At 39.8% G+C, this 24,972-nt stretch overlaps 2 protein-coding genes across 8 annotated transcripts in view; one reads left to right on the forward strand and one right to left on the reverse strand.

The window, feature by feature from the left end:
• DHCR7 (7-dehydrocholesterol reductase) overlaps positions 1–24,972 on the forward strand; it is a 31,948-nt gene that overhangs the window by 731 nt on the left and 6,245 nt on the right. The window contains exons 3-6 of one of the 6 annotated variants that reach the window (XM_050711339.1): positions 17,641–17,816; positions 19,015–19,174; positions 23,361–23,463; positions 24,357–24,579. In XM_050711339.1, coding sequence (XP_050567296.1) covers positions 23,369–23,463; positions 24,357–24,579 — 318 coding nt within the window. In that variant the 5' untranslated portion in view covers positions 17,641–17,816; positions 19,015–19,174; positions 23,361–23,368. Of the gene's footprint in view, positions 1–17,640; positions 17,817–19,014; positions 19,175–21,896; positions 22,788–23,360; positions 23,464–24,356; positions 24,580–24,972 lie in introns of those variants that run through there. The other 5 variants (XM_035552020.2, XM_035552023.2, XM_035552024.2 and 2 more) reach the window with 5 other exon arrangements.
• On the reverse strand, positions 32–20,640 carry NADSYN1 (NAD synthetase 1). 2 transcript variants are annotated; one of them, XM_035552018.2, is made up of 22 exons: positions 20,524–20,639; positions 20,351–20,411; positions 19,716–19,832; positions 18,729–18,782; positions 18,223–18,312; positions 17,124–17,175; positions 16,281–16,369; positions 14,123–14,240; positions 12,477–12,608; positions 11,609–11,683; positions 11,314–11,438; positions 11,105–11,153; positions 10,346–10,448; positions 9,551–9,719; positions 9,046–9,181; positions 7,463–7,569; positions 6,591–6,722; positions 6,076–6,145; positions 5,266–5,394; positions 4,416–4,592; positions 1,529–1,607; positions 32–632 (listed from the first exon to the last, which is right to left on the reverse strand). In XM_035552018.2, exons 1-21 carry the CDS (start codon positions 20,606–20,608, stop codon positions 1,551–1,553), a joined length of 2,127 nt encoding a protein of 708 aa, XP_035407911.1. In that variant the 5' UTR covers positions 20,609–20,639; the 3' UTR covers positions 32–632; positions 1,529–1,550. The 2 variants fall into 2 exon arrangements, with proteins under 2 accessions (XP_035407911.1, XP_035407910.1); XM_035552017.2 differs by lacking the exon at positions 32–632 and having other exon boundaries at positions 752–1,607; positions 20,524–20,640.

The following is a 24,972-nucleotide window of genomic DNA, read 5'->3' on the forward strand; positions in this document are numbered from 1 at the left end:
AAACCAATACCATATAAGTTCCCTACCAAAAACAATACAACATCTTTAACTCCATGTGAATCAACTCTTCTGTCTTTCTGGAATGTGGAAAACAACGGTGGAGAACATGACTTTACCAGACATTTTCCATTAGCACAATGTATGGCTATTTTAACAAAAGTCTAGCTTGATCTAAGCTCCACTGCTGTAGCAGTTACAGCATTGTTTGCCCAAAGCCTCACAAATTCATTTCTGATTTCCTCTATTAAAAGTACATCTTTCAAATCCAATGAAAAAAAAAAAGGCAAAGGAAATGGCTAGACATTAAATGAACAAACAGAAAAGGGACTCATAAAAAATGGTGCAAGGATAGGCTTGTTCCTTTATTTTTCCATAGCTCTGGACCATTAAAAAGATTAATGAAGTTGTGAAGTTAAAATAACTTTCTGCAAGCAGTAGGTGAGAGGACGGTAACACTAACTAAACTCAAAGCTCACTTTATACTTCCTTCTGCAATCTCACTCCACTTCCAGATGTTTTACATGCAACAAGCTTGATTCCAACAGTAAAGGGATGACGTGGGCAAGTCAAACCACTCACTGATTGCATAGTCGTTGACAACAGACTTCACTCAGTTCCCAGCCAGTCAGCACCTAAACAAGTAGGAATAGCAGTCGTGTGGATACCAAACTTGTGTTTTCTTCTCAACATACCACGAGCCAGAAAATATTTTTTATTTCAGGTAAATTGAGTTACTCTTACACATCAAAAATGTCTGACACCATGCCAACTTTATTCAACGTCCTTAAAGTCCAGCTGAAAAAGAGCGGTAACCATTAAACAATCTTTGAACATTTGTGCAAAGTAGGTATTACTCCTCTCTGAGGAAATGAAATCAGAGGTTTTGAAATGAATTGTCACTAGTTACACAGCAAGTAAATGCAAAACAAAAAGCTGAACTCTAGTTTGGATGCCATTAATAAGGACATTACCAATATGCTTCAAGTTGGACATGTTTCCGATACCTTGCTCAATTAATCCTCACAAAGCTACTTAAACACTGGGCCACTCTACATAGCTAATGCTAGATACATAAAAGCCATGTGAAATAAGAACCGAGTAAATTATTACTATAAAATTACTAGTTTATTTAAAAGTAAAATGATCCCCCCCCCAACAGCACATGCCAGAACTGTCAGGTTTTGTTCTTTCAGTTGAGTATTGCTAAAAATCATATTCAAGTCAAATCAATATTTGTATGTGTATACAATTCCACGAGACTCCCGTGCATTTATATTTGATGGGCTTATCCAAGTATTTTCAATCAATTGAAGTAGTACTGAAAATCCTTAATGAATGATTCTTTAGCCAAACTAGGGTTTAAGTGTATTGGGAATAAACCAGAGTCAATCAAAAAAAAAAAAAAAAGAAGAAAAAGGACTTGATTATAAATACCATTTACAATGGTAATTTCAACTGTTGTTTGGGTCACCTCTACTCATCATCACAGTATACTCTAGTTTTGAACATCATTTACTAAATTAATTACCAGCATTAAACAAGAGAACAAATCAGTCTTCGACATCTTTGACTACAGAAATTTCTTCCTTTTTTTCTAGATCAGACACCTGTAAGAAACAGATTTAATAGTAAAACTAAATTGCATTTAACATCTCCTGTATTTTCTGACTTCTATCACAAGTCAGTGTAGAGCCCAGATTTATCAGGAATTGACAGTGGGATACACTCCAAGGGACAACACAGCAGAACAGGCTCTGTTAGTTGCAGCCAAAAGAGAAAGCCAAACTTTCTTCCAACCCACCCTCTCAACTGCCCCCAGCTGCTTGCTCCCATCAGTTCCTAGTTTTCTTCATTGGCTGACAAAGCAGTAAGACAAGCACCCAAGCCACCTCAGGAGAAGCCTGGATAAATAGAAAGAGAAGCAAGACTGTCCCTTTCAGTGACAGCTGACATATCAGATCAGGCCATAAGCTGGAACCCCGCCCTTAAAAAAACTGGGAAAAAATGAATACAAGAAAATGCTTCTCATGCACATGCACACAAGACTGACCTTCACTGTTCGTAAGACTTAAGCAAAGGAATCACGTTATATTTAGCTAGGCTATTGTTAAGATTAACAATATAGATAGTTTCAGAAAGGATTCCACAAGCTCATGGGGGACAGCACAACAGCAACAATTAAACATGATAGTCTGCATGTTGTCTTCGGCTCTGGAAAGCTCAGTTTTGTGTTCCCAAAATCTATGGAGGGATATAGGGGTGGGAAATTATATTATAAATACACTATTCTTAGGTTCTTCCCTCAACATTGGCTGCTGGTTGTGAAAAGGTCACACTTACTCAAGCTGGTAGACATTTTGGATTGACCAAATGTGACTATTCTTATGGTATGACCAGTAAGCACTGGGAAAAAATCAGAAGACAGACTGCAGATAGCTAATCCTTGGGGACGCTTGTATCAGTTTCCTTCTAAGCTACGTCACTGTTTGGTCAAATTTTGCCAGCTATTAAAACCTCAATGAATATTTTGGCTATTAGAAATTGTTGAAGTACATGCTCTGGCCACACAACCTTTACCCAGCCATAATTTGATACCAGAAACTACAGACAGTGCCAGTGCAGCTCCAAGGGTTGATCTAAACTGCTAGAAATTTCCTCACCCAGGTGGAGCCTTCAGCTAGGTAGAGCTGACTGGCATTAGGACTCCAAGGGCCAATCTGGTAATTCCCAGCAAACACTGCCATCTAAACCTCCTTGTCTTTCCACTGTTCCTTCTACAACAAATACAGAGGGAATTTTGCACTTTAAATAGAGTGAATGACTGAATTGGCTTGATTGGCTATGAAACACAGGTAGAAAAGTATTTTCCACAAATCCAACGGATTTCTCTGGTGTTAGCATTCAAACCAGCTTCCATTCAAAATGAGCACATGCGCTGGAATGACTCTTACAGGAAAACCTGGCATTGCCTAAATGAAGATATTTTCTGGCAGAACTACGTCATTTAGAGTTTATGTCATATTTTCACAGTCCTGCTACTATACAAGCATACAAAAAAAACACCTTAAGTGCAGATTAAGTACAATTACCAGTGAGACATTGTCCTGGAGCAATTCTCTTCAGAAGTACAGTTGTGCTGAATATGCATAATAAGTGGAAACTCTGACAGCATTCCCCTTCTTGAATAGTACAGATTTGACTCATTACTGCACGTCATTATTTTCCAGCCTTGCAAAAGGCTATTCATAACAATGAGTTATCAGTTCAAGTTACTTCTGAAATACTGCTGCCCAGATAACAGATTATTCCCCAAACTCGACTCCTAATTTTCAAGAATAAATTGCAATGGCTAATACTCTTGCAGGCACAACTGCTACTACATACAAATCGAGCTAAAGATTGTAGCAATATCCTGAATCATTAAAAGATCTTAATCACATTTTTTGTAAGCATTAAATAATTACAGGCTGGTCCAGACCATTCAAAAATATTTTACTCAACTCCCACTAAAGCCAAAAGAATTTTTTTCCTGAACTTCAGTGGGAAAGACTCCAGAATTATAGAAAAAAATATACAGACCTACAAAAATGCTGCACATGGTAGCTTTTATCCTAGGTTTCAAGGTAGTAAAATGCTATTACAGCATGTCTGGCATTTCACACACGAGGTAATTAATATTTTATTACATATATAAACATGTTCTTAAAAGCAACGGAGGTGCAAAATCTCTGGCAGGGAAAACTTCAAGGTGCTAAAATTCTTCAGCCCAACACTTTTGCCATAAAATAAATGCATTACAACTACGTCAGAGGTGTGACTGAAAACTACAAAGAGATAAGCAGGTTACAGCTACAATAGCTGCTTGAGCCCCTCCACACCTCACAGTGCTCAAACTAAGAACTGTACTTCTGCAGTATTTGAGTAAACATATTTGTGAGTTAACTGACTTAAAGGTTCAAAGGAGGTATTGTTGTAGAAGCAGGTGGGATTTACAATGGATTGCTGCCTCTTACTGGTTTTTCCCCACACACATGTAGGTTGTCTTAATCCTGCAATTACACAGATCCCTTCAGACAGGTCCTGAACTGAAACCAAAATACATAAGCTTGCTTTTTGTATTATCAAAGGACTTCATGAGTATAGGCATAACATAAAAGTAGATCTAGCCTTAATACACAAATTCGTCTTTTTTTTTTTTCCTCTCCTCTTGCTTTCCTAGCAATATGGCAAGCATACTAAACAATGGGAGAAAAAAATCTCCACATTAAAACCAGAGAATTATGTGAAAAGAACAATCAAAGAGATTTCTGTTATCCTAAGTGTTAGTCATCTCTGCTGGAGATTGACTGGAACTGTGCTTGTCCCATTGAGAAAGCTTTGCATATAAAACCATACACGAGGCAGAGGACATTTACCTGTTTATCTATACACCTAAATTGCCAGGACCAGCTGGTGTTATAAAGGAAAGGCCTCAAATCAAATCGGTTGTCATCTGGACTGTAGTTTTCAGCATGGTAGGAAGGAGTGAGGGTGGTCATTTTATGTCTGTTCACCGAGTACATCCTGAAGAAATGCTTAACCTTTGATGCCACCTGGTGTACAAAAGAATATAGCTTTCAGTCAGCTAAAGCGTCTTAGTATTTAAAATCTTACATAAGAACAGTATTCTGGAGGCTCTGTGTTCTGGCTTTCCGCACCCATTTCCCACCATTAACACGTACGTAAATTACCTACCACTATCAGTAGGAATCACTCTGGATGACTCTATTACAAGAGGTATTTCAGACACCACCTTGGTCTCTGTCCCTAACATTTACCAATAGCGAAGTGCCTCTTAAGAAACCTAACAATAAGCACTAGCCTCTGTGATTCAGGTAACAATCTGAACATATTCCTTTATGCCCAAGAAACGTAAGAACCTAATGACAGCAAAGTAGATACTCTTTCAAAGCAAGGCTTCAAGAGCAATTAGCCACATATATTTCAGGGAATAATTTTCCCCTGAAGGTACAGTTCTGAAGTAATTGTTTTCAAATTACCCAATTACTGTTCTAACAATTTCTAACACAAACAACAAACTACATTAATTTAGGAAAGCCACACCAGTTTTTCCAGTGTACTCTGTTACAACTGTGTAATATCTCTAAACACAGGAGAGTAATTAAACCACCCCTTCAGGTAAGAGGAACTCTACTTGAACATTCTCCAAACACACTCTACATTGGCAAAGACATTAAACAATTTGATTTTTATTTTGCGCATTACCTCTCTCGGAGTACAAATTTCCTTCCACATATTAATCAGCTTACAAAACATACTGTATGGTCCAGCCTTTGCAATCTTTCTCAATTTGCCATAGATGGAGAGCTCTGCATACGTCATCCCCATATCTGCCTGAAATCACACACAGGAAGTCACAGAAAATCTTGACTGTGCAAGTTACAGTTAATAGTTTTATGACCAATTACAATAACCCAGTTTAATCAAAGAAATACCAAAATTAAATTGCCAATGATCAAAAAGACCAAGAGAAGAGCAATATTACACACAGAAGAAAAGAACTGGGATCTCTCTGAAATGGGAGATAGAAAACTCTTAAAAGGAATATATTTTATTTGGCTAGTGAAAGCATTCCTTTCCAGAGAAAGATCTGTTCATTTTCTGTTCTAGATAGCTTCAATACAGTATATATCAGTAAGATATATCAAAACAAGGAAAAACATGAAATTCTAAATAAGCAACCCTTTGCTCTTTTGGCATTAAGAAACTCTAAACAAAGTTTTGGAAAATTTCACAACACCCATACTTCCAAGTGTCCACAATGTAGAGTGATCAAAACAAACAAAAACAAACAAACAAACAAAAAAAAACCTTAGACTTGCTCTTTTGTAGACTGCTGTCAACACAGATAATGCTGGTGCAAGACACTAGTTAGTGCCTGGTCAATGTCTTAAAGACATTTTCTGACATACTTATTGATACACATGGATACATAGAACAGCAAACTATTTTTTGGACAAAAACCAAGGTTGGGGATAAGGCTTACCAGAGCCTTTTAAAGTCACTGCCCATTACCTCATCAGTTTGAGACACTTGTCCATCCACCAGGGGCTCTAACTCCGCAGTAGGTGGAGCTGCCATGATACTGTAAGAAGAAGAAAAGTAAATTCTACCCAGTCTCATTAGTACAAGACTGTCTGGTTTCTTAAAAATCATGTGCTTTATTCAAAATTTTTTCAGGGCATAAGCAGCTGACTAGATAGCCCTAAGAAGTGCTACTTGCAAGGAGTTCCAGGTTTATAAAGTAATTCCTATACCAAAACTGTAAAACATCTGTTCAGTTTCCTCAGTGGTTTTAAACAACACAAATGCTTGCATACAGTAACTCCTAAGACTTGTGGCACCCAGCCACTTAGATTGGTCTTGTGTAAGTACACACAATAATCTAAAAACAGGGATGGGCAGAAACCTTTTCTTTATTAGCATTTGCAAAATTACTGCAACTTAGCTCTGTTAGTAAAAAATAATAATAAAAAAAAAAATCCACAATTTGCAGCATAGACACCAAACATTACTGGTTCACTACTCACCTTCTGAGGGCTGTGAGCTGAAAATTTTCAATACAGTATTGTATGAAGTTCTTCAAATCAGACTTGCTGATTCCACCAATGGGATTGATATCAGCACTTGAACAATCGTACTTTGTTAAGTAACCTCTGAGACTGAGCAAGAGAAGAAATTTTATGTAACACATAAGAATGTAACATTAGTATGCTATACAACAGTTTATATTAGATAGATTGCATATGTGGTATGAAGATGGGCAAACAGACTGCATAGTGTTAGCCTATTTATACATAAAGAACAAACAGGTGTTCAGATGAACCAGAGCTATCCTAAAGCCATGAAACTGACAGGAGAAGGAAGATGATATTTTAAACAGTTATGAAGCACTGCTACCCACACTAAGGTAATATATCTGGTGAAAAAACAATTAAAATACTGTCCTGACCATTCATAATAATAATAATAATAATATCCATAACTCTTAGAATCAACACACGCTACTCTCCAAACTTTTGAGGTTATCAGTCCCAGGATCTTTATCTTCCAACAGCCAGCTCTAAAGACAGTACTCCAGATTTTTGAAGTCGATTTTTCAATTCAAAGCTCACAACTTAATTCCAAATTGAGGAATTGAAAATATAACAAATAGCAGACCTGCTGAGGCAGTAATAGTTGTTCATCGGAAACCTACAACAATACTTTGGTTGTAAACTGAAAAATACAGTTTTGCCATTCAGGTTGATTCAACTATTACCATTCATTTCACTGCTATCCATGTATTCTCAGCTTTTTACCTCTTCTGAAGTAACAGTGTACAGTGGCATTTGGTAGAGCTGAAGAACTGCACTGACCTGTTCCCAGTTCACCTGGTTTTAGATTTCTAATTTTTACCAACCTTTCATCCACATTGGCTGATCCTAGCACCAGAAGTCCCCCTGGCATCCCACGAGTCCAAAGTGTCAGCTGAGCAAACAGGTAGGAAAGGACCATTCTTACTCTAGCCTACAAAGCAAAATGAAAAAAATAAATTAACAAAGCAAAGCAATTTCTCTCCAATCATATCTAATTAACAATTCTCTAAACAAACCCATAAAGAACAAAATGTGAGAGGGCTAATTGTTGCTGCAAGGACTGTCTTGTGGAGGGGATGTTGAACACGCACTTGGGAAAGCTAGATTCAGTGTTGGCTAATGCCACAAATGTGACTGGGCAAGTTTATTCTACTCTGAATTGTAGAATGGGGAGTAATTGTGATTCCTGCACGCACTGATAAGAATTCAAGAGGGATGAAATATGCAGGTAAACCATCTAACACACCTTTTTAAAGAGTATTAGACTAAACACAGTTAAGTATACAAAATTTCTAAGAAGTTCTGTTTCTGTCCCCATTCCAAAACTCACTTTTCCATTCCAAAACTCAAGCTTTTCCAAGGAAGGTAACAATACTGAACACAGACATAAAATAGAACCTCCAGCTCTAGCTACAACTATGTGTGATGTTAAGCAAATCAACACATTATTTTGTCACCAAGCCTATGCCATTGCCAAAAAAAGATAGAAGATGCAATGTTTGCTTCCTGAGAAGATTGATGGAGTTATCTAGTAGTAACAGGGAAAGAAAGATCATGTCCTTAGCTAAAAAGATTTTTACAAAGAAATACTATCAAACAAGATAATCAACATTTAGCCAGAGTTAAAGCAGACTGGCTGCTTAGATTGGAAGCTTTTAATAACAAGCCAAAAAGAAAACTATAAAGACAATGAAAGGTACATCTGGAGCCAGGGACTAGAAGAGGTATTTGGAAATCACTTGACAGCTATGATTTCTGTGATTCTACATAATATGTATAGCAGCAGTACCCAAGTACAGCACCAATCTGTTCTGTCACAATGAAAAAGTTTAAGTAGAAATTTGTATTTGAGCTACGTATTTATAAGCCACTTATAAGCTGTTTAAGCACATTCTGATCATCTACCTTCTAAAACTGAGAAGGTCAAGGAATTGTAATAAGTAAGCCTGACATCTCACACAGTGCCTATTACAGGCTGGTAACGTTAACCAGAGTTAAGTCTAGTATGTATCAGCAAAGTTTTTAAGTCTTGCCCTGCTGCAATCCTACTAACTCAAGACTCACCTATGAAAATACTTCGCTGCTCATTTTCCTGACCTGGTGACCTTCTGTTGCTTTTCTAAACATCTGGACTACTGCTCTTGATAGGATACAGGCACATACTATTTCTTCCTGACCATCCCATGAGGTTTTAAGAATCACAAGCAACAATTATCTCCCAAGTTATATGGGATTGTAGATTTCTGCTGCAGACAAGCATTCAGTGGAAGCCCATAAATCTTCAGGAACGCATCACGATGTGTTCAGATCTTCACAGCAATTGAAAGGAAGGGCCCCAGTGCTACTTTACCATTCTGTACTATTTTAAACAAAGAGTCTGACCTGATTCAGCCTACGTGAAACACACCTGCACATTCTGGAGTGCCAGATTTTCTCTGCTGCTCCCTCCATAGACAGAAAAACAGGGAGTTCGACCTGTCACCATGCTGAAAATTCCCACAATAGCTTTCACAGCCGCATCTATGTTCAGGTTGATGTGATAGCTGACAAGAATTCAAGCAGAAGTGACTGAGCTAGCACAGTCTGACTAGATAAAAAAGCATTAAAAAGTTCTTAAAACAAACAAATACACACATCCATAAAATGATGTTTTAAGGCTGCTACTAACTCAGATCTAGTATGAAGAACCTTAGTAAAACATAACATTTTCCAGAGTCTGTTTCCAAATTTTTGTCCTTCACCAAATGATTCCAAGCATGCCTCACATTTACACACTTAAATAATATCTGTAATAATATCCTTAACACACTTAGTATTCCTCTCCTATTTTTGCCATTTTAGACTTTGAAAGCTTTATATGCAAGTCTTTTCCAGAAGATAAGTTTTTTTTCCTATTTCTTCCCAATCTCTACCTGCCTATTTGCTCAGCCAGAAGTTTAGCCCTGTTGCAAGTGTCCTGGGAGGAGTTCTCACTAGCCATGTAGCAAGTGGTAAAGATACGCTTGCAAAATTCTCGAGGATCCTCAGGGACATAGGTCTCATCATGCACAATCTTGCGTGTATCAGCCAGCACCTCTGCATCTGAGGACAAAGGAAAAGAAATAAAATGAGTAAAAATTGTTGTCCTCCTACTATCCAGGGTATGCAAATATCTGTTATGTTTCTTGTATTCCAATTAAGCTTTACACTGACCCTCACAAGTAAGATAACTTCATCTAACTCTCCAAACATGTTTTCAGATATTAAAAAAAGAAATCCTGGTTTTGCCCCTAATTTTGAACAAGGAAATATTAAATCCTTTGTTCTGTGCCTTAAAGAAGCTCCACAGAAACATGATGCCACGTATGCAAAGGGCTTGAACCATGCCCAGCCGTGTTCTGCGGTGCTGAATTTAATAGAGGAAAGAATTCTCATAAGTAAATCGCAGAACTACACCAGCCAACATCTTGAACAATACTCTAGACAGAAACTGGTCTGAGTTTCACATCCAGTTCTTAAACCCAGAATGAAAGCTATTAAGCCAATTCAAAGAACCTGAAATCTGAACCTGTGTTTTTGCTGGAATTTTGGAAGAGATACAAAGGACAACATTAAAACTGTGCAAAAGTCTACCGTTAATGAACCCTTGCATTTACTGCACCTAGCTAATATTAACTTGTCCTTAATCATTAATAAATATGGCTAGCCAGACATGTATATCTACTTACTTCCATTCTTGACTGCCAGGCAAACCTGGTGACACATAGAGTATACTATGCAAGCTGTAGCAGAGCTGTCAATTCCACCACTAAGAGGTAGAAGAAATCCCGCCTTGAAAACAAAGCAAGGAAGAAATTCAAAAATACAAAGTCAGAAAAACATGTATTTTACCATTCAGAAACACACTAGTAAATTACGTATGCATCGTGCAATCTGTTATGTTCTGCAGGAAAACAAAAAAAGAACAAAAAAATCCCACAGATCTAGCAAACCCCCTTAAACTCTTACCAACTGGAAAAATCCAAACAAGGAGTCAATGTAAACCCTCTAGATATAAAAACTACCAGTCTGTCTTCACATTCTAGCAGTACAGAAGAGCTCATAACTAGGACCAAAGTTTTCATATGTTGAACTGACCTACTAGTTCTTGTCACTCTGCTTATTTTAAACATCCCCCTATGCAATTAAAAATATTTTTCTTACTGAAAAACAGTGTTCCAAAGCAAAAGAAATCCCCTTTAATTAGGTACGTTTGACTATTGCTTTCAAAGAAAGCATGACTCTGAAGGAAAAGGTCTGCAGAGCATATTGAAGTTACGGCATACGTGTTTCAAGTCTAAACGAGCTACCAGTGAGATCTAACCTTGCACCATGGACTAGCAACATCACTCTGCATTAGCAGCAGCACAGGACAGCAATCTGTACTGTCCCTATACCACAGAAGAAGGTGCAAAGGCTATGACAAAGAACAAAAAAACAATTCTTACCTGTTTGCTGCGCCTTAAGTAGTCCCAAAGCCAACATGCAGGACCAAGGCTGAAATCACAGAATATGCTCAGTTCAAGAGTATTATGGGATGAGACCTGAGTAAGTCAACTTGCAACTCTCCCAATGAGATACTGTCTTTACTTAAATATAAAGAAATTGTATTTATCTCCATTAGTTTTATCATGTAATAGGTTCAATGTGTGCTTACCAGATCTCCTCCTCAGGACTATGATGTCTCCACTGGATTGGCATACAAACAGGTACAGCTACATCGTCAGAACATGACAGAGCAAAATTCACTTTTATCCTAGGATAGGGACTCACTTTACTTGCCTACACAAAAATACAGAAGAGTTGGCAGACATAAATTTTAATGAAGCATAAGCCCATATAACAGCAGATCTGTAGAACACTGAAAAATCAACACATGCAAATAGCTTTTAAATTCATTAACTATTCAAACTTGGCAGAGTTTACAATCCATCTGTGTAAAGAGTTCTTACCGCTAAATTACGAGATGAAATCTCTGCTCTGTAACTTCGAACATCCTCCAAATCCAGTGTGGCAACAAGCACCTCCTGTGGAGAGGCTCTCAGCGTTAGATTTATTCCACACAAACTGATAAAAAATGCTTGACACGACTGGACTCAAACAAAAAAAAAGCGCTAGGGAACAAAAACACATGCAAAACGTTTTCCCATACAGATCTTTATGCTCGCTTTACAATTCTTCTCTGTCTCAGTAGAATTACTTACATTACAAAATGAGAACAGCTGACTCAATTCACTGAGTACTCTGGGATGCTCATAAACCACAACAAATACATAGCACTTGTCAGATGGATGAACAATGAGCTCACCATCAGTTGCAGCAAAGAACTAGAGGAAAAGTCAAGAAGCATACTGGGGAAAGAGATGAGCATGGCACAAAAAAATGATGAAACCTACAGCTGTGATGACAAATTACCGAGAAAGGGGGCTTTTAAAGTAACGATCAACCTATCCAACGTTTCGTTTACCAAGGCAGGTTGTAATTAGAACAGTGCAGTCTTCACACTCATTTGTTTGAATAAATAAATATAAATTAAGAGAGTCTCTCCTAAACATGGTGATTACATTCTCAAACACTTTTATTAAGTTGCTCCACTGTGACAGCTCTTCCTTGCTCGCAAAACCAGGACAGCTACTGCAGATCAGGGCAATTTAATGAGGAAAAAGCCTTTGACCCCATTGAATAGCATGGTAAAAACATATTTTTAGTCTATGAGACATAGACCTGGTATCAGTAGATTTTCTGAAAACTCTTGAGCATAACTGCAGCCCTACTAACTTCAGCTGTAACTAACAGTTAGCTATAGGTTGAGTGTATTACCACATCATCGAGTGAAAATTGAGATCCTTGTGCAATTGTGTCTCCATTCATAGAAATCATGGCACAGCCGTCATAATACAGACGATCACCATCACAGCCCTTCTGGTTAGCTAAAATATATATTCCACCATTCTGAGAGGAAAACAAGCAAACAGACAAAAAACTTATTTCAGAATGTATCACCTGACAATTTTAAACAACAAACTTTTTCCAGTATTCAAGTCCTTCTCATACTCCTTCTCTAAGCTGGGAATGACTTAGGGCTTAGACTCCTGTTTTTTCATTTGAAAAAGTACTTTACACACTATACACACAACAGAAACGTATAATAGCGTAGGTAAATGTAGTACATTAACTCTATCCCCTTCTTGCTGTTGCAAAATACATCTCCTGTTACTAGCTTGAAGAGTCATACCCTTAGCCCAAATGGAGAGGGCTACATTTCAAAATTGAAATGCTAAGTTCATTGAGAGATTGACAGAAGAGGGAAAATGCTGGCAGAAGCTGTGTTTGGATGGCTTCTCTTTAAAATAGGCAGAATTTTCAATGTCAAAAAAAAAAAATTTAAGTATGAAGATGACAGGAAAAGTAACGGCTAAGTTTAAACACGGATTTCTACTTTCCCTTCCTGAGACAGTTACCGATATTTCTCCAAGAGAATGTTGCTTTGTGAATGAAGATCAAAAAAGGAACTGTGAATTTATGGAAATGAAAAACTTTTGGAAGGTTTTACATGTGCCTGGAAAATATCGCCCTACGCTGACTGAATTACACGCTGGTAATGAGCCATCAGTTCAGTACATAAAGCACATGGAGGGAGACTCCTGAGGCACAGATAACTACAGGGAACAAGCAGAGCCACTGGTAGTTTGTCCTTCATGCAGAATGCATGTTCAGCTATGCCCTTTCAAGCTAGTTGCTTCTCCGTATGCAGTAGATTCAACATTTCGTGCTTCCAATTACAGAGCAGTCAGTTACTCTGAATAGCTACTATTTTCTGTCTACTGTATTAGTACAGTATTTTATCTTCACAATTTAATGGAATTAAAATAAAAAACATCAACTGCATTTTTGCAACAAGCCTCCAGAGCTGGAAGAAAATAAACTGCTTTAGGTATTCTGACTCTCCTTTATAGAGGTGTGTGGAAAATAAGATTATATAGTTGGTATGCCAGTGCGGAACTATGAGTTCCTGTGCCAAGTTCCTTCTTAGAGCGCTCCTCACATGTGCACACATATAAATTTGTTTCTCCCATATTCCCAAGCAAATACTAAATAGCATCTCTTCTGCTTTCCTGCTCCACAGATCAGACAGAGCTGATTTGCAATCAAACAGCCTCTGGCATTTGGGTTCACAGAACTGGAAGCCAGTTACAATGCTTCACGTTAGAGCATTACATATAGCAGGGCTCCCCAAACAAGTACAGAACCCCAGCAGCTGGAGGGAAGGTAATCACAGGCCAAAACAAAACAAAACAAAACAAAACCACCTCAAAACACCCAAGTAACAAGGTCTGTCAAGGCCACTAAGCTCATACAGGAAGAAAATGCTACATCCTGTCACAAGAGAAGAGACTGTCCTGAAAAGAAAAAAAAAGAAAAAAAAAGAGTCTAATGAAAAGCACCCCCTCCTTCCTTAAGTATACCTTTGCTGTAGCAGAATTCACCAAATCCACCCGGGTATGAGCCTTCCGCAGCACATGGTGACTCCCTGAAGAATTAGTGAAAATTTCCACACCATCAAGTCCCATTTCAATATGAGGGCTGTCAAATCAGAAGGCAGAAAATAATTGAGCTGGCAATCACGTGCAGCTGGGAATATTGCAGGTATCATTTAAAACCATCACCACCAAAAAACATTTATGTCGTTGCCAGTTTTCTCTAGGTCTTAGCTCAAACAAAGGTATGGCTCACAAAAACATCTGTTTTCCTGCATTGCTTGACTCTTTTGTCAAAGACCAGTAGTGGTTGCAGAGGGCAGGAGGGGTTTTGCTAATTGTATTCTAAATAAAATGCCTTCTACTTTATTTTGTAGAAGTCTGGGTCACAAAGAAAGAAAACAGGACAGTCTTGCTCTTAAAGTGCAACACCAAGACCCTATGAAAAAGTCAGTTGTCCCATTTTCCTTCTCTCCCGAGATACAAAAGTATAAGCAAACAGAACCACAAGGAGGAGATGACTTTTACTGTTTCTTTCAAGTGCCAAAAGAAAGAAATAAAAAAAAAAAAACAGAAAAACAAAAACCACAGTATCTTTGTCTATAACATACCACACCTGCATTTATAAGGAAATGAATTACTTGAGTTGAAGGATTTGGAAAGACATCTGGAACATTTTATTTATTTTGCGTTAACTACAACAGCTTTCATGCAACCATTTCTTTTTTTTTTTTTTTTCTCTCAATTCCCGTGTCTAACCTTTGTGAATAGGTTCTTCTTTGTCTTTGGGAAGAACTTAAAATTGTAGCAGGAACTAAAGTAAAATCAGGAAGTATTACTTAAGGTCACTATACTTTGCTTTCTGTTAATGACCTTTAGTTGTTTCCTTCTGCATTGTATGATGATGGTTTGAAAAATAGAGAAGGATTAAGCTAATAGGTAAATAGATGCATCTCAAAGTGATGCAAGCCTAAGCAATCCAAGAACCTAAGCTCTTGCTTGTCAGTTATAACAAAGCTCTATTTGTCTAGGAAATTTTAAAAAAAAAAACTACTAGTACTATCAATTTTTTGAGATTGTGCATAGTAAATGGTATAATATGGGATTATAATTACTGGCAAAACCGATACTCCAGAAATTCGGCCTACATGCCAAATAAAATCATGAAACGATGGCTTATTCCACCTATCTTCCACTTGGGAAAGAACGTAATTTGATATTTACACCAGAAGGAGCAATAGACTGAAATAAACAAGTTCTTCTTCATTGTGCCTACCACTCCCAATGTTTCCCAAGACCCAGAGAGTCAGCAATATTGCTTTTTCAAAGTAGGTTAAGCTTCATACAGAGCACTGAAAGAAAGGAACACCTTAAAACATGGCTCAATATTTCAAATGCTGTTCTGTATCTCAGCCATGCTGAGGTTTTTAACACTTACTATATTCCAACAGAATGAGCAGATCTCCTATTTCATCCTCAAAACTTTCCATTTCTCCAGCTGATCAACATTTTATAGAAATACAGGCTCGTTGGTCTATTACTCGTCACTAATTACTCACTTCCCTCTAGAACTATTCAATCCACTGGAGTATATGTAACAGTAGCCTTGCAAGAGTTATCATTGGGAACATAGCCTTCATCATGAAAGTCAGCTGGATTCTCTGAATCTGGCATAAGAAATGGGAGCTCCTTATTTGTGTCCATGCAATTCCAATAGGATAATGACTTGCCCTGTCATTTTCACAAGTGTAACTGAACCATATACAGACCTGTTGTGGTACCTATCCAACTTCTTGAAAGATACAGAAAACTATATTGAAAAGTTTTTGTTGTAAATACAGTCCTCAGCTTCTGGACAAAGCTGAGACGTTCTACCAGCAGAAATTCCAAAACTGCAAAGCACAAGGCATACAGCAGATAACAGTGAAAAGTTTTTATATGAAGACAAGCATCAAAAAATTTGAGCCCCTTTTACTGAAACCTTTCCCATGATGTATTTCTTGTTCCTCGTTATATTTAGCTTATTGGCGCTTTCTGAAAGACATACTACATAGAAGAATAACATGCAGATTCTTTACAGAAACACTTCTTTTGGGCAGGTCCAAGGTATGTTTTAGTTTACTTTCCATTTCTTCTTCTGCTTTACCTGTTTGGCGCCCAGAGCTCTTCACATATTTCTGTCCCTAGACAGGTATCTTTGGTTGCTAGCACTGCATCCCCAAAAGGAACAGTGTCCTGAGAAAAAAAAAAAAAATCCTTACTTAAATGGAATGGAAGAATCTATCTCATCAAATTCAAAAAGTTACCAATAAACCTAAAAAAACAGAACCGAATACTCACTCCCATGAAACAATTGACATATTAGCAATCAATGTACCCCCTTTCATTTTATGTCATGTTTAAGTAAAACAAAACAAAACAAAACAAAAAAGCTCCGAACTGCAAACGTCTGAGTTGTACTGAAATTCTCTGTTGAAATTTCACTGGTACTCACATCCAGTGCTTTGCCTCAGGTCAGGACAAGTGCTTTTGAATTAAATGCTCTAAAAAGAGAAGCTGTCTTCTGCTAGGAATCACACTTAACATTTTAGGGGGAAATAACCGAAGTCTTAGATCCTTCTGAATTAAGAAGGTTCAGATTCTTATGATTTATTTTTTCAACCTCAAAACACATGGCCATTTCTAGTCTCACATACAGATAAACTCGCTACCAGAACAGTACAAAATAAGTCACTCTTCCAGGTCCTGTACATATGAACAACTGAGGCAAATTTAAGCCTTACATGTTTTACTGCTAAATACTAACATCAGTTAGGTTAAATTATGTTCTCATTTAATCTAAGAACTATTATTGAAACACCTGAATTTGCAACATGACTGACAGAAGAATTTGGTGCTCTACTGTTTCATGCCACAAATTCTCTGCATTTAGATTGCTGAGTCATGAAGATAGTGAAGTTAAAAAGAAAAGACTCCGTTAAAAACTTACCTGTCCTGTCACTTCCTGAATTATCCTTGGTAGAAAATATTCCTCCACGTGCCTAAAGCAGGTTTATAAACTGTGAATACACGGTCATATAAAGCATAGGATAACAACTGATTCTAATATCCACATTGTGTCATTTCCTAGCGGTGATTAAAGAAATTGCACTGAAGTTGTACAGGACTGGGTATGTAAAAAAAAATAAAAAATTGGAAATGGTAAGATTAAAACTAACAACAACCTGTTTTGCTTCAGAAATTCATGGTAAACATGAAAACAGAATTTTATAAAGCTTAAGCTTTTGTAACTGTATTGGGTTGTCTATTTCTGGCTTCTTAAGTCTTGCTTCTGTATTTTCCAGTGAATAATCAAGTATTAAAACAGAGTGTCTATTTAATATGATAATATGTGGTGAATGTTAGGGGTACACAGCTTTCATGCTTGCTCCCTTCTAGTTATAAACTAGACCCATAAAGAACACAGCAGGTAAGTCAAATTTGAAATAAAAGATTCTCTTTTTCAGTGCTACTCCAGAAGTAACTTGAAGCTCATCCAGAATTGACTGGGATTTAGAGTACAGATTCTCAGAAACTCTCAGAAGTACTCTACTAAGACCATCAAGTTATAACCATTCTTTGACTGCAGGATGAGCGAACAGCACCAGAGACGTGTACCAAGCATATTTCGCTGCTTCATAAGGTACATAAGGTAGCGTCCTTCCTTTGCAGTCATGAAATTCTAGCTGAGCTCACTCGTTCTACACTGTTTTCCTGTGTAATATTGAACAGGATGCAATCAAGCAGATAAACATACACTCCTCCAGTCCTGACCTGCATATAGCTAGAAAGCATGCAAAAGGAAAGCGCCAACGCTACACTGGTGGCAAGATCATTCAGCCGCACTTTTCTTGCGAGCTCAGCAATTCAGAGTTTGTTTATGTTTAATAAGCTTTTTAACTGAGCTGCAATTACATAGCTTTACTGACTTTGTTTTGATGTTCACCCTGTAGTTGAACTGATGTACTGCAGTATTTTTCAGTCCTTCTGCTGCAGCTGCAAATGGCAAGCTGTGTTTCTTAAACGCAATTAAACAGTAGCCAACCTACCTTGCTTTGCTCCATGGCGTAAACCATCTAAGTTCTCTATAGTTTCCTGCATTTGCCAGTGATATTTTCGGTCTAATCAGAAGAATTTTTCTTAAAACGTAAAGTAAAACACAACAGAAAGGGTGAATTAAGACCTGATGTGCAAACACGTAAGACTAAATAAAAACATTGAAAATCAACTCATTAATTTTTTCTAGTATGACATACAGTAAACAACATGCATTTTATTTATTTATTTATTTAAACATTTCTGTCTGTAGACTTAAAAGTTTTCTTTCTGGGCTCTTCAAAAAGTCTTTCAAAAAACAGTGGAAATTTAGATTCTACAAGGTCAGAAAGGAAAAACAGATGATGGAAAACATTAAATCATCTCTCTAAAATTTAAGAGATAGGAAGACAACTCCATCCCTTTACATAGCGCTAAAAAATCTTACTAGAAGGCCAAACAGGTCTCTGAAATGATACACTAATGTTCTGACTCACAAAACACGTAAAGAACTACTTACTTATTTAAGAAGATCACTCGACAATTGTAGCGAACATTTTTGTGCATAACAGGCCTGCAAAAATAAGAAGAAAAACTACCAGTGGCTAACCAACCTCATTAGATGAAATTTAAAAAAAAAAAAAAAAAAAAAAAGAGAAAAGCTACAGAATCTCCTTCACTACACAAAAACTATTTTAAGACAAATCTACATTGTATCACTCAAGGGAATGAAATCACACAATATATGTAGTGTCTAAGGTTTTTATTCTAAAAGTTGTTTACAAAAGTCTTTGATTTTCTGTCAGTTTCAGATATTATCAATGATTACCAGATATTACTGGTATGCCTGAGAAACACCAGCAGACCCCAATGCCATTGGCTGGGCAAACCTAACTGACTACGATACTACCAGGCTGGTTCAAAGTAAAGAAAAGGTAGCTTTACGCGTTTGATACCAATAAACAGGTATGCATATATGTTACTTTTACAATTACAAAATATCACAGCTCACTCACAGCACATAACTTACAATGGTTTCAATGATTATGACATACATGTACGTTGCCTGTAAAGACAGCTGTCAGTTAAAGCAAGCTACATGAGCCGTGACATTCCTGAAAGACAAATCAATTTATAAAGCTCTTTGTTTTACATATAATACAAGGTCTTACCCAAAAGCTTATCCATGGTAGTAGGGCGCAGCCATTTAGGTTCCCCCCAAAAAAGTTATAATTATTTTACTTCTCTCTTGAAGGGTCCAGCCACCAGGAATCTCACTCCTCTGGCCCCCAAGGAAAAAAAAATGCATTTTGAAAGGATTACATCATAAAAAAATTCTTGTATGTTGCAATCCTACTGGTGCAAATTAGAATGAAAAGTAGCATGGCTCCTAAGATGTGCTTAGAAGTTTGGTGCAAAATCCTCACTACCCAGAAGCATCTGTTTACGCAACATAGACTGCATTCTCAAAAGAGTTAGCACTTAATCCTGGTTATACAAGACTTACATTCCCACATCACAGATAATATCTTGAGTAACTGGAGACTCCAAAAGCTTTGCCAGAACTTGAAATGAGTGCAAGAGTGTATCGGACTCATAATAGTGATCTGAGCAGCCATAACCACTTTGTAGAAAAAGAAAAGAAATAAATTGTCAGGCAAAGAAAAAATTATAAATTATATAAATAATTATATACATAATACAGACATAAATTTATCAGCAACAGAACTGTAGGACCAGAACTACTCCAGACACGAAACATCTCACTGTATACGCAATTTATAAAGAACATGAAGACGCAGTGCTGTACACATCAGCAGTGAAGGCTGTTTAAAATTCCTCAGTGCTGCTGGGATATTCCTTTCAAAAGAAGCAGCCTAAGCATAGGCAGAACTCAAAGTACTACAGACACCATGAGCAAAGCTCGCTGAAATAAGCCAATAAATATTGATATAAGGTAAGTTTTTAAGACAGGTCTTGCAATATGTTGCTTGCATCTACAATGTGTCTGTTTGCACTGACAGCCACGTGTTTTTAATGCCAGTTTAAACATTAGACTACTACATGTTTTCTTAACCACTTTTAGTACTTAATTATTCCCGTTTCTTAATACCGATCATCTAATAACCGCAGCGCTCCTACCAAATTTCGAGCTCAGGACCAAGCCTGTATCTGGCTCCTTTGCCCTTCGCGATTTCAATACCTGGAAAAAAAAAGGAGTTTGCTCAAGCAGGAGTCGGGACCCTAACCCTGCCCCGCCTCCCCGGGACCCCAAACCAGGCAGAGGGGAGCCCCCCGGGGCCCCCAAGGCTCACTTCTGAGGATCCTCCCGGCGTTGCCCTCAAAATCCAGCGCCCACTGGTTGAGGGCGCAGGCTGCCAGGCACACCGCCCGCCCCATGGCGCTGCCACTGCCGCCGCAGTGCCGGGCCCCGCCTCAGGGGCCGGGCCTGAGGGGCCGCGCCTGGAGGGGGCTCTCGCCGAGCAAATTCGGGGTGGCCCGCTGCCAAAGCCCGGGGCGCTGAGAGCTAATTAGCTAATGATGGGTGCTGTCTGCGGCGGGACGCAAGAAGCTCCCTGCTCTGGCAGCGCCGGGGCGAGCTAGGCTTAAATCCCGGTCTGGCTGCGAGCTGCTGCCACAATCCCCGGTGCAGGTCCCCCGATGGGCCTTCCCCTTGTGCCTCTTTACCCCGCCTCGGCCATTTTGGCAGGCTCAGCCTTTATTTTATCACCCTCTGAGAGGTGTCTGTCGAACCTAGGTCAGAGTGGGAGTACTGAAGGCAATGGGGCAATGTGGAGCAGGACGCAGTGGTCTGCATGCTGTCTGACCTCGTGCAGCACCAAAGCAGCTTCAGGGCGCAATGCCCCAAGTCGAAGGGTTCCTTAGGGCTAACCCGTCCTGTGTTTGGCTGCCGTGAGCCTCCTCATCTATAGGATGCTTCCTAACGTTATCCTGTACTAAATTGTCGCCTTGGGCATCAGGTCCTTTTCTTTCAAAATCTTTGTTCTTTTTAGTGATCTTTCCTACATGATGGCCAAATCTGGCCTTTGGTACCACCACTGCTCATAGTGTGCCTGCTCTGTCAAAGGTGGTGACTGGAGCAGTCATAAACTCAGTCGCCCACTGTGTGTTCAATGTCTGTGGCTGTTACTTTGGAAGCTCAAGCAGACCAGCCTCAGCCGCTGACCCTCAGACAGCATGTCACCCCATGGCAGCCGGGAGGGATCACACCCTGCAAGCTGCATGGCAAATACTGTGTGAGGGCGAGGAGCTGTGCCTTGAGGAGCAACGGGGAAAACAGAGGAGGTGCACAGGTGATGGTTACACTCTAGGATTTCAGTGCTGGGCTGTGGAAAGCCAAGGTGAGGGCGTTTCTGCTGCATTTCGGGCTGTTTGCCCCCAGCACACCACTGGTGTTGCACAGAGGCCTCTGTGCTGAAGCTGCAGGGCCCCGCAGCACGCAGATGGCGCAGGGTGGCTGAACGGGTGCCGGGCACCCAGCAGCCGGCACAGCCCGGAGCCACACGGCCGGCCTGCGGGGGCGGACGGCCGAGGCCGCGAGGCGGGGCCGCACCGCGCGGTGCCGGCAGCGGGAACCCCCCAGGGCCGCCCCGCGCCGCCGCTCGGCCCATGGGTTGAGCGCGCTCCGCCAATGGGGTGGCGCGGGGGGGAGGGGAGCGCGGCGCCGATTGGCCGACGCGGCGAGGAGGGGGCGGGACCGAGCTGGGCTGGGGCGGGGGGCGAGGCGCTTTGGGGGGCTCGGCTCGGCTCGGCGGGAGCCGCGTGAGGTGAGGTGAGGTGAGGTGAGGAAGGCCCGGCGGCCGCTGCCTGCAGGTGGGTGCCCGCGGCCGCCTCGCGGTGGGCAGGTGGCTGAGGAGCTGGGAAGGGGGTGTGGGAAGAGGAGCAGGAACCTCAGGCTAGGGTAGGCTTAGGCAGGCAGTTGTTCAGGCTGCTGCGTAGAAAGGCGAATCTTGATGGCAGCTGTAAGCAGGGGGGAAGGCGTGGATCCCGCATGCAGCCTGGCGGAAGGCTGTTCTTTATTATTTAGCCGCTTACAGTTTTAGTAACGGGTTGGTCACCGTGTTTCTGTGCTGTCTGGGGGGATTACTGATAACTCTGGGGGGGGCTTGCACAAACCTCCAGGTGCTGCCAGCTGCAGGCAGGGTTTTTGCAAGCGCTCAACAGGCTGAGCAGTTCTCAAATCCCGTTCACGGCTCTGCAGAGTGACCGGGCTGTTGGTTACATAGGAACCCTGGACAAATCTAAACGCCATGAAAAGCCTCAGCCTAGGATTTATTTTCTCTCTTAGAGAAGAGGCCTGCTTTCTCAGTAAGACTGACAAATCATGGGGAATCTTGGAAATATGCAAAACTTAACTGGGCAGTCTGGTCTAAGCTGGCCCTGCGCTCAGCTCGGATAGGTGGGGCTGAATTGAATAACTTCAAAGGCTTCATCCAGCCAAAATTCTTCTGACTGATGCTTCCTGGTTAAGAGCCTTTCTGTCTTTGCAAAATTACTATTGTAAAGCAAAACTGACACCACTAACTGGACTAAACTTCTGCACTCTGACGTTGGTACAGTAAGTCTCTTCAGTCTATTTTCTCTTGAATGTGCTCGATAGTATTGTCTTTAGATTAGTGCTTTACTTGCATTAGAAACCTTGTCATGGAAGCATTTACACCTGGAATGAGACTGCTTCTGTCTCACATCTCAGCCAAATGTCTGCCTCTGACAGTATTTTACATGTCTCTGCTGAAACATAAGGTGGCGGTTAGCACTTCTGATAACCGAGGCAAGTCAGTCAGTAGGTCAGGGCCACATTCCGTGGTTGCCAGGCAGGCCTGTGGTGATGCAGCTGGGCCAAGGCCGGGCCGGGCCATCAGCCAAGGGATGAAGGTCAGGGTCAGGCCTGGTGAAGGGAACCAGCGTCAGACACAGACCTGGGATGGCCAGGCAGGGCCTTGGGGATGAGGCCAGGCCAGGCCAGAAGGATTTAGGAAAGATTTTTTTTTTCTTTCCTCTTCTTCACTCCAAAATTTCTCGTAATTGAAAGCTATTTAATTGTTTTTAATAACTAGTATTTCTTTTCAGTAGAGCCAAAAGACCTAGTGAGAACAAGCTGGAGTAACAGTATGAATATTTGCTTTCACAGAGAACGCCATGGCAGCCCACAAGGAGAAAAAATCTGAAGAACGAAACCACAAAAACATCCAAAATGATACTCAAGCTTCTCAAGTCCAGTGGGGAAGAGCATGGTGAGAGAAGTTGATGACCCTAATTAGTCACTGTATTTCAAATCGGTTCCTACGTACTCTTACAGATGTTACATTCTTTTTAATCTTTACTCTGTTTTCAAAACATGGGTACATTGACCTAACGTTGAAAGCTCCTGGTTAATGAGCTGTAGTAACAGGTGCCAAAGAAGAGTTCCTCAAGGTTTTTAAATATGGAGCTTGCCAGATGGCTTGGGTTAAAATACAACCCTTCTTGCAAAATGAAAAACAAACCATAATATTCCGTGAAATTTGTAGTTTCTTCAAAGGCTAAACAAAATATTTGCTGCAATTTGGAAAATAGGCATCCGTCTGTGGTACTGCCAGCTGACACCACCTGCAGCAGCAAGGTTTATGGCCCATATTCCTGTTGTTAGAGTGTGGTGAAAATATTAGTGGAGTACTGTACTGCAGCTGAAAACAGCAGCGGGTGTCCATATGGTTTCTTACCACAGACAGTGGTGCTGGAGCATGTTCAGCTTTTGGCTATTCGGGGTCTATCTCATCTGTGTTTCCAAGCTTTGCATGGTATTGTGATTCTATTACCACCTCCATCTGAATGCTTTACCAGTAGTACCTGTGACTGCTATCAAACATGTGAAGACTGTAATAATAGTGTGCTTTTTGGAGGGGAGATGTTATCTGTTATGTTGCTCTAATTAACTAGCATCGGTTTATAACAGTTTGTGGTAAAGTATGTAACATGCTAAACTTCCTGTCACTGTTTGACCCAAAGAAACGTATGTGCTCTAAAAACATTTTCCATTTTCATCCAGTTAGTCTAAAAAGACCACTGAAAAATAAAATTGCTTTACTTAATCAGAACTGCTGTTGTAACTGAAAGCTGAAAAAAAATGTTCTGTTTTGGATTACAGGGAGGTAGACTGGTTTTCCTTGGCAAGCATCCTTTTCCTGCTCATGTTCGCACCGCTTATTGTGTATTATTTCATAATGTCCTGTGACCAGTACAAGTGCTCTCTGACTGATCCGCTCATTGACTTGCTCATGAGGAATAAACATCTGTCTGACATCTGGAACAAGACTCCTACACTGACCTATACAGCTGCTGGCATCTATATTATTTGGGTTGCCTTCCAGGTATATTATTGAATTACAATCTAGTTGTAGTGTGTCTGTGTGGGTGTACAAGCATGTATCTATCCTTCAGATGAAAGAAGGGTAGAACTAACTGGAATACTGTATTTTTTTTACGTAATGGCAAAATAGTCTGTCAGATGAAAATTTCAGGAATTACTAAGAGATTATATAGGTTTTAAGCACTCAAGATACCAGTTCTGGTCTTACAGTGAAAGAAGGTTGCCTCACAAGTGCTGTTCTTTCTGTTGAGTCTCATATAATACCATGCTAAATCATTGTGTGTGGCAGTGAGTCAGGACAGGATAATGCAGCTAGATGAATCTCAGTATTGCTTGTTCTCACAGATAACTCTGTGATATAAGTATTTCATACAATATAAATTCAGATGCTTTA

This window comes from Cygnus atratus, chromosome 5, assembly GCF_013377495.2.
Source record: "Cygnus atratus isolate AKBS03 ecotype Queensland, Australia chromosome 5, CAtr_DNAZoo_HiC_assembly, whole genome shotgun sequence".
Classification (NCBI taxonomy): domain Eukaryota; kingdom Metazoa; phylum Chordata; class Aves; order Anseriformes; family Anatidae; genus Cygnus; species Cygnus atratus.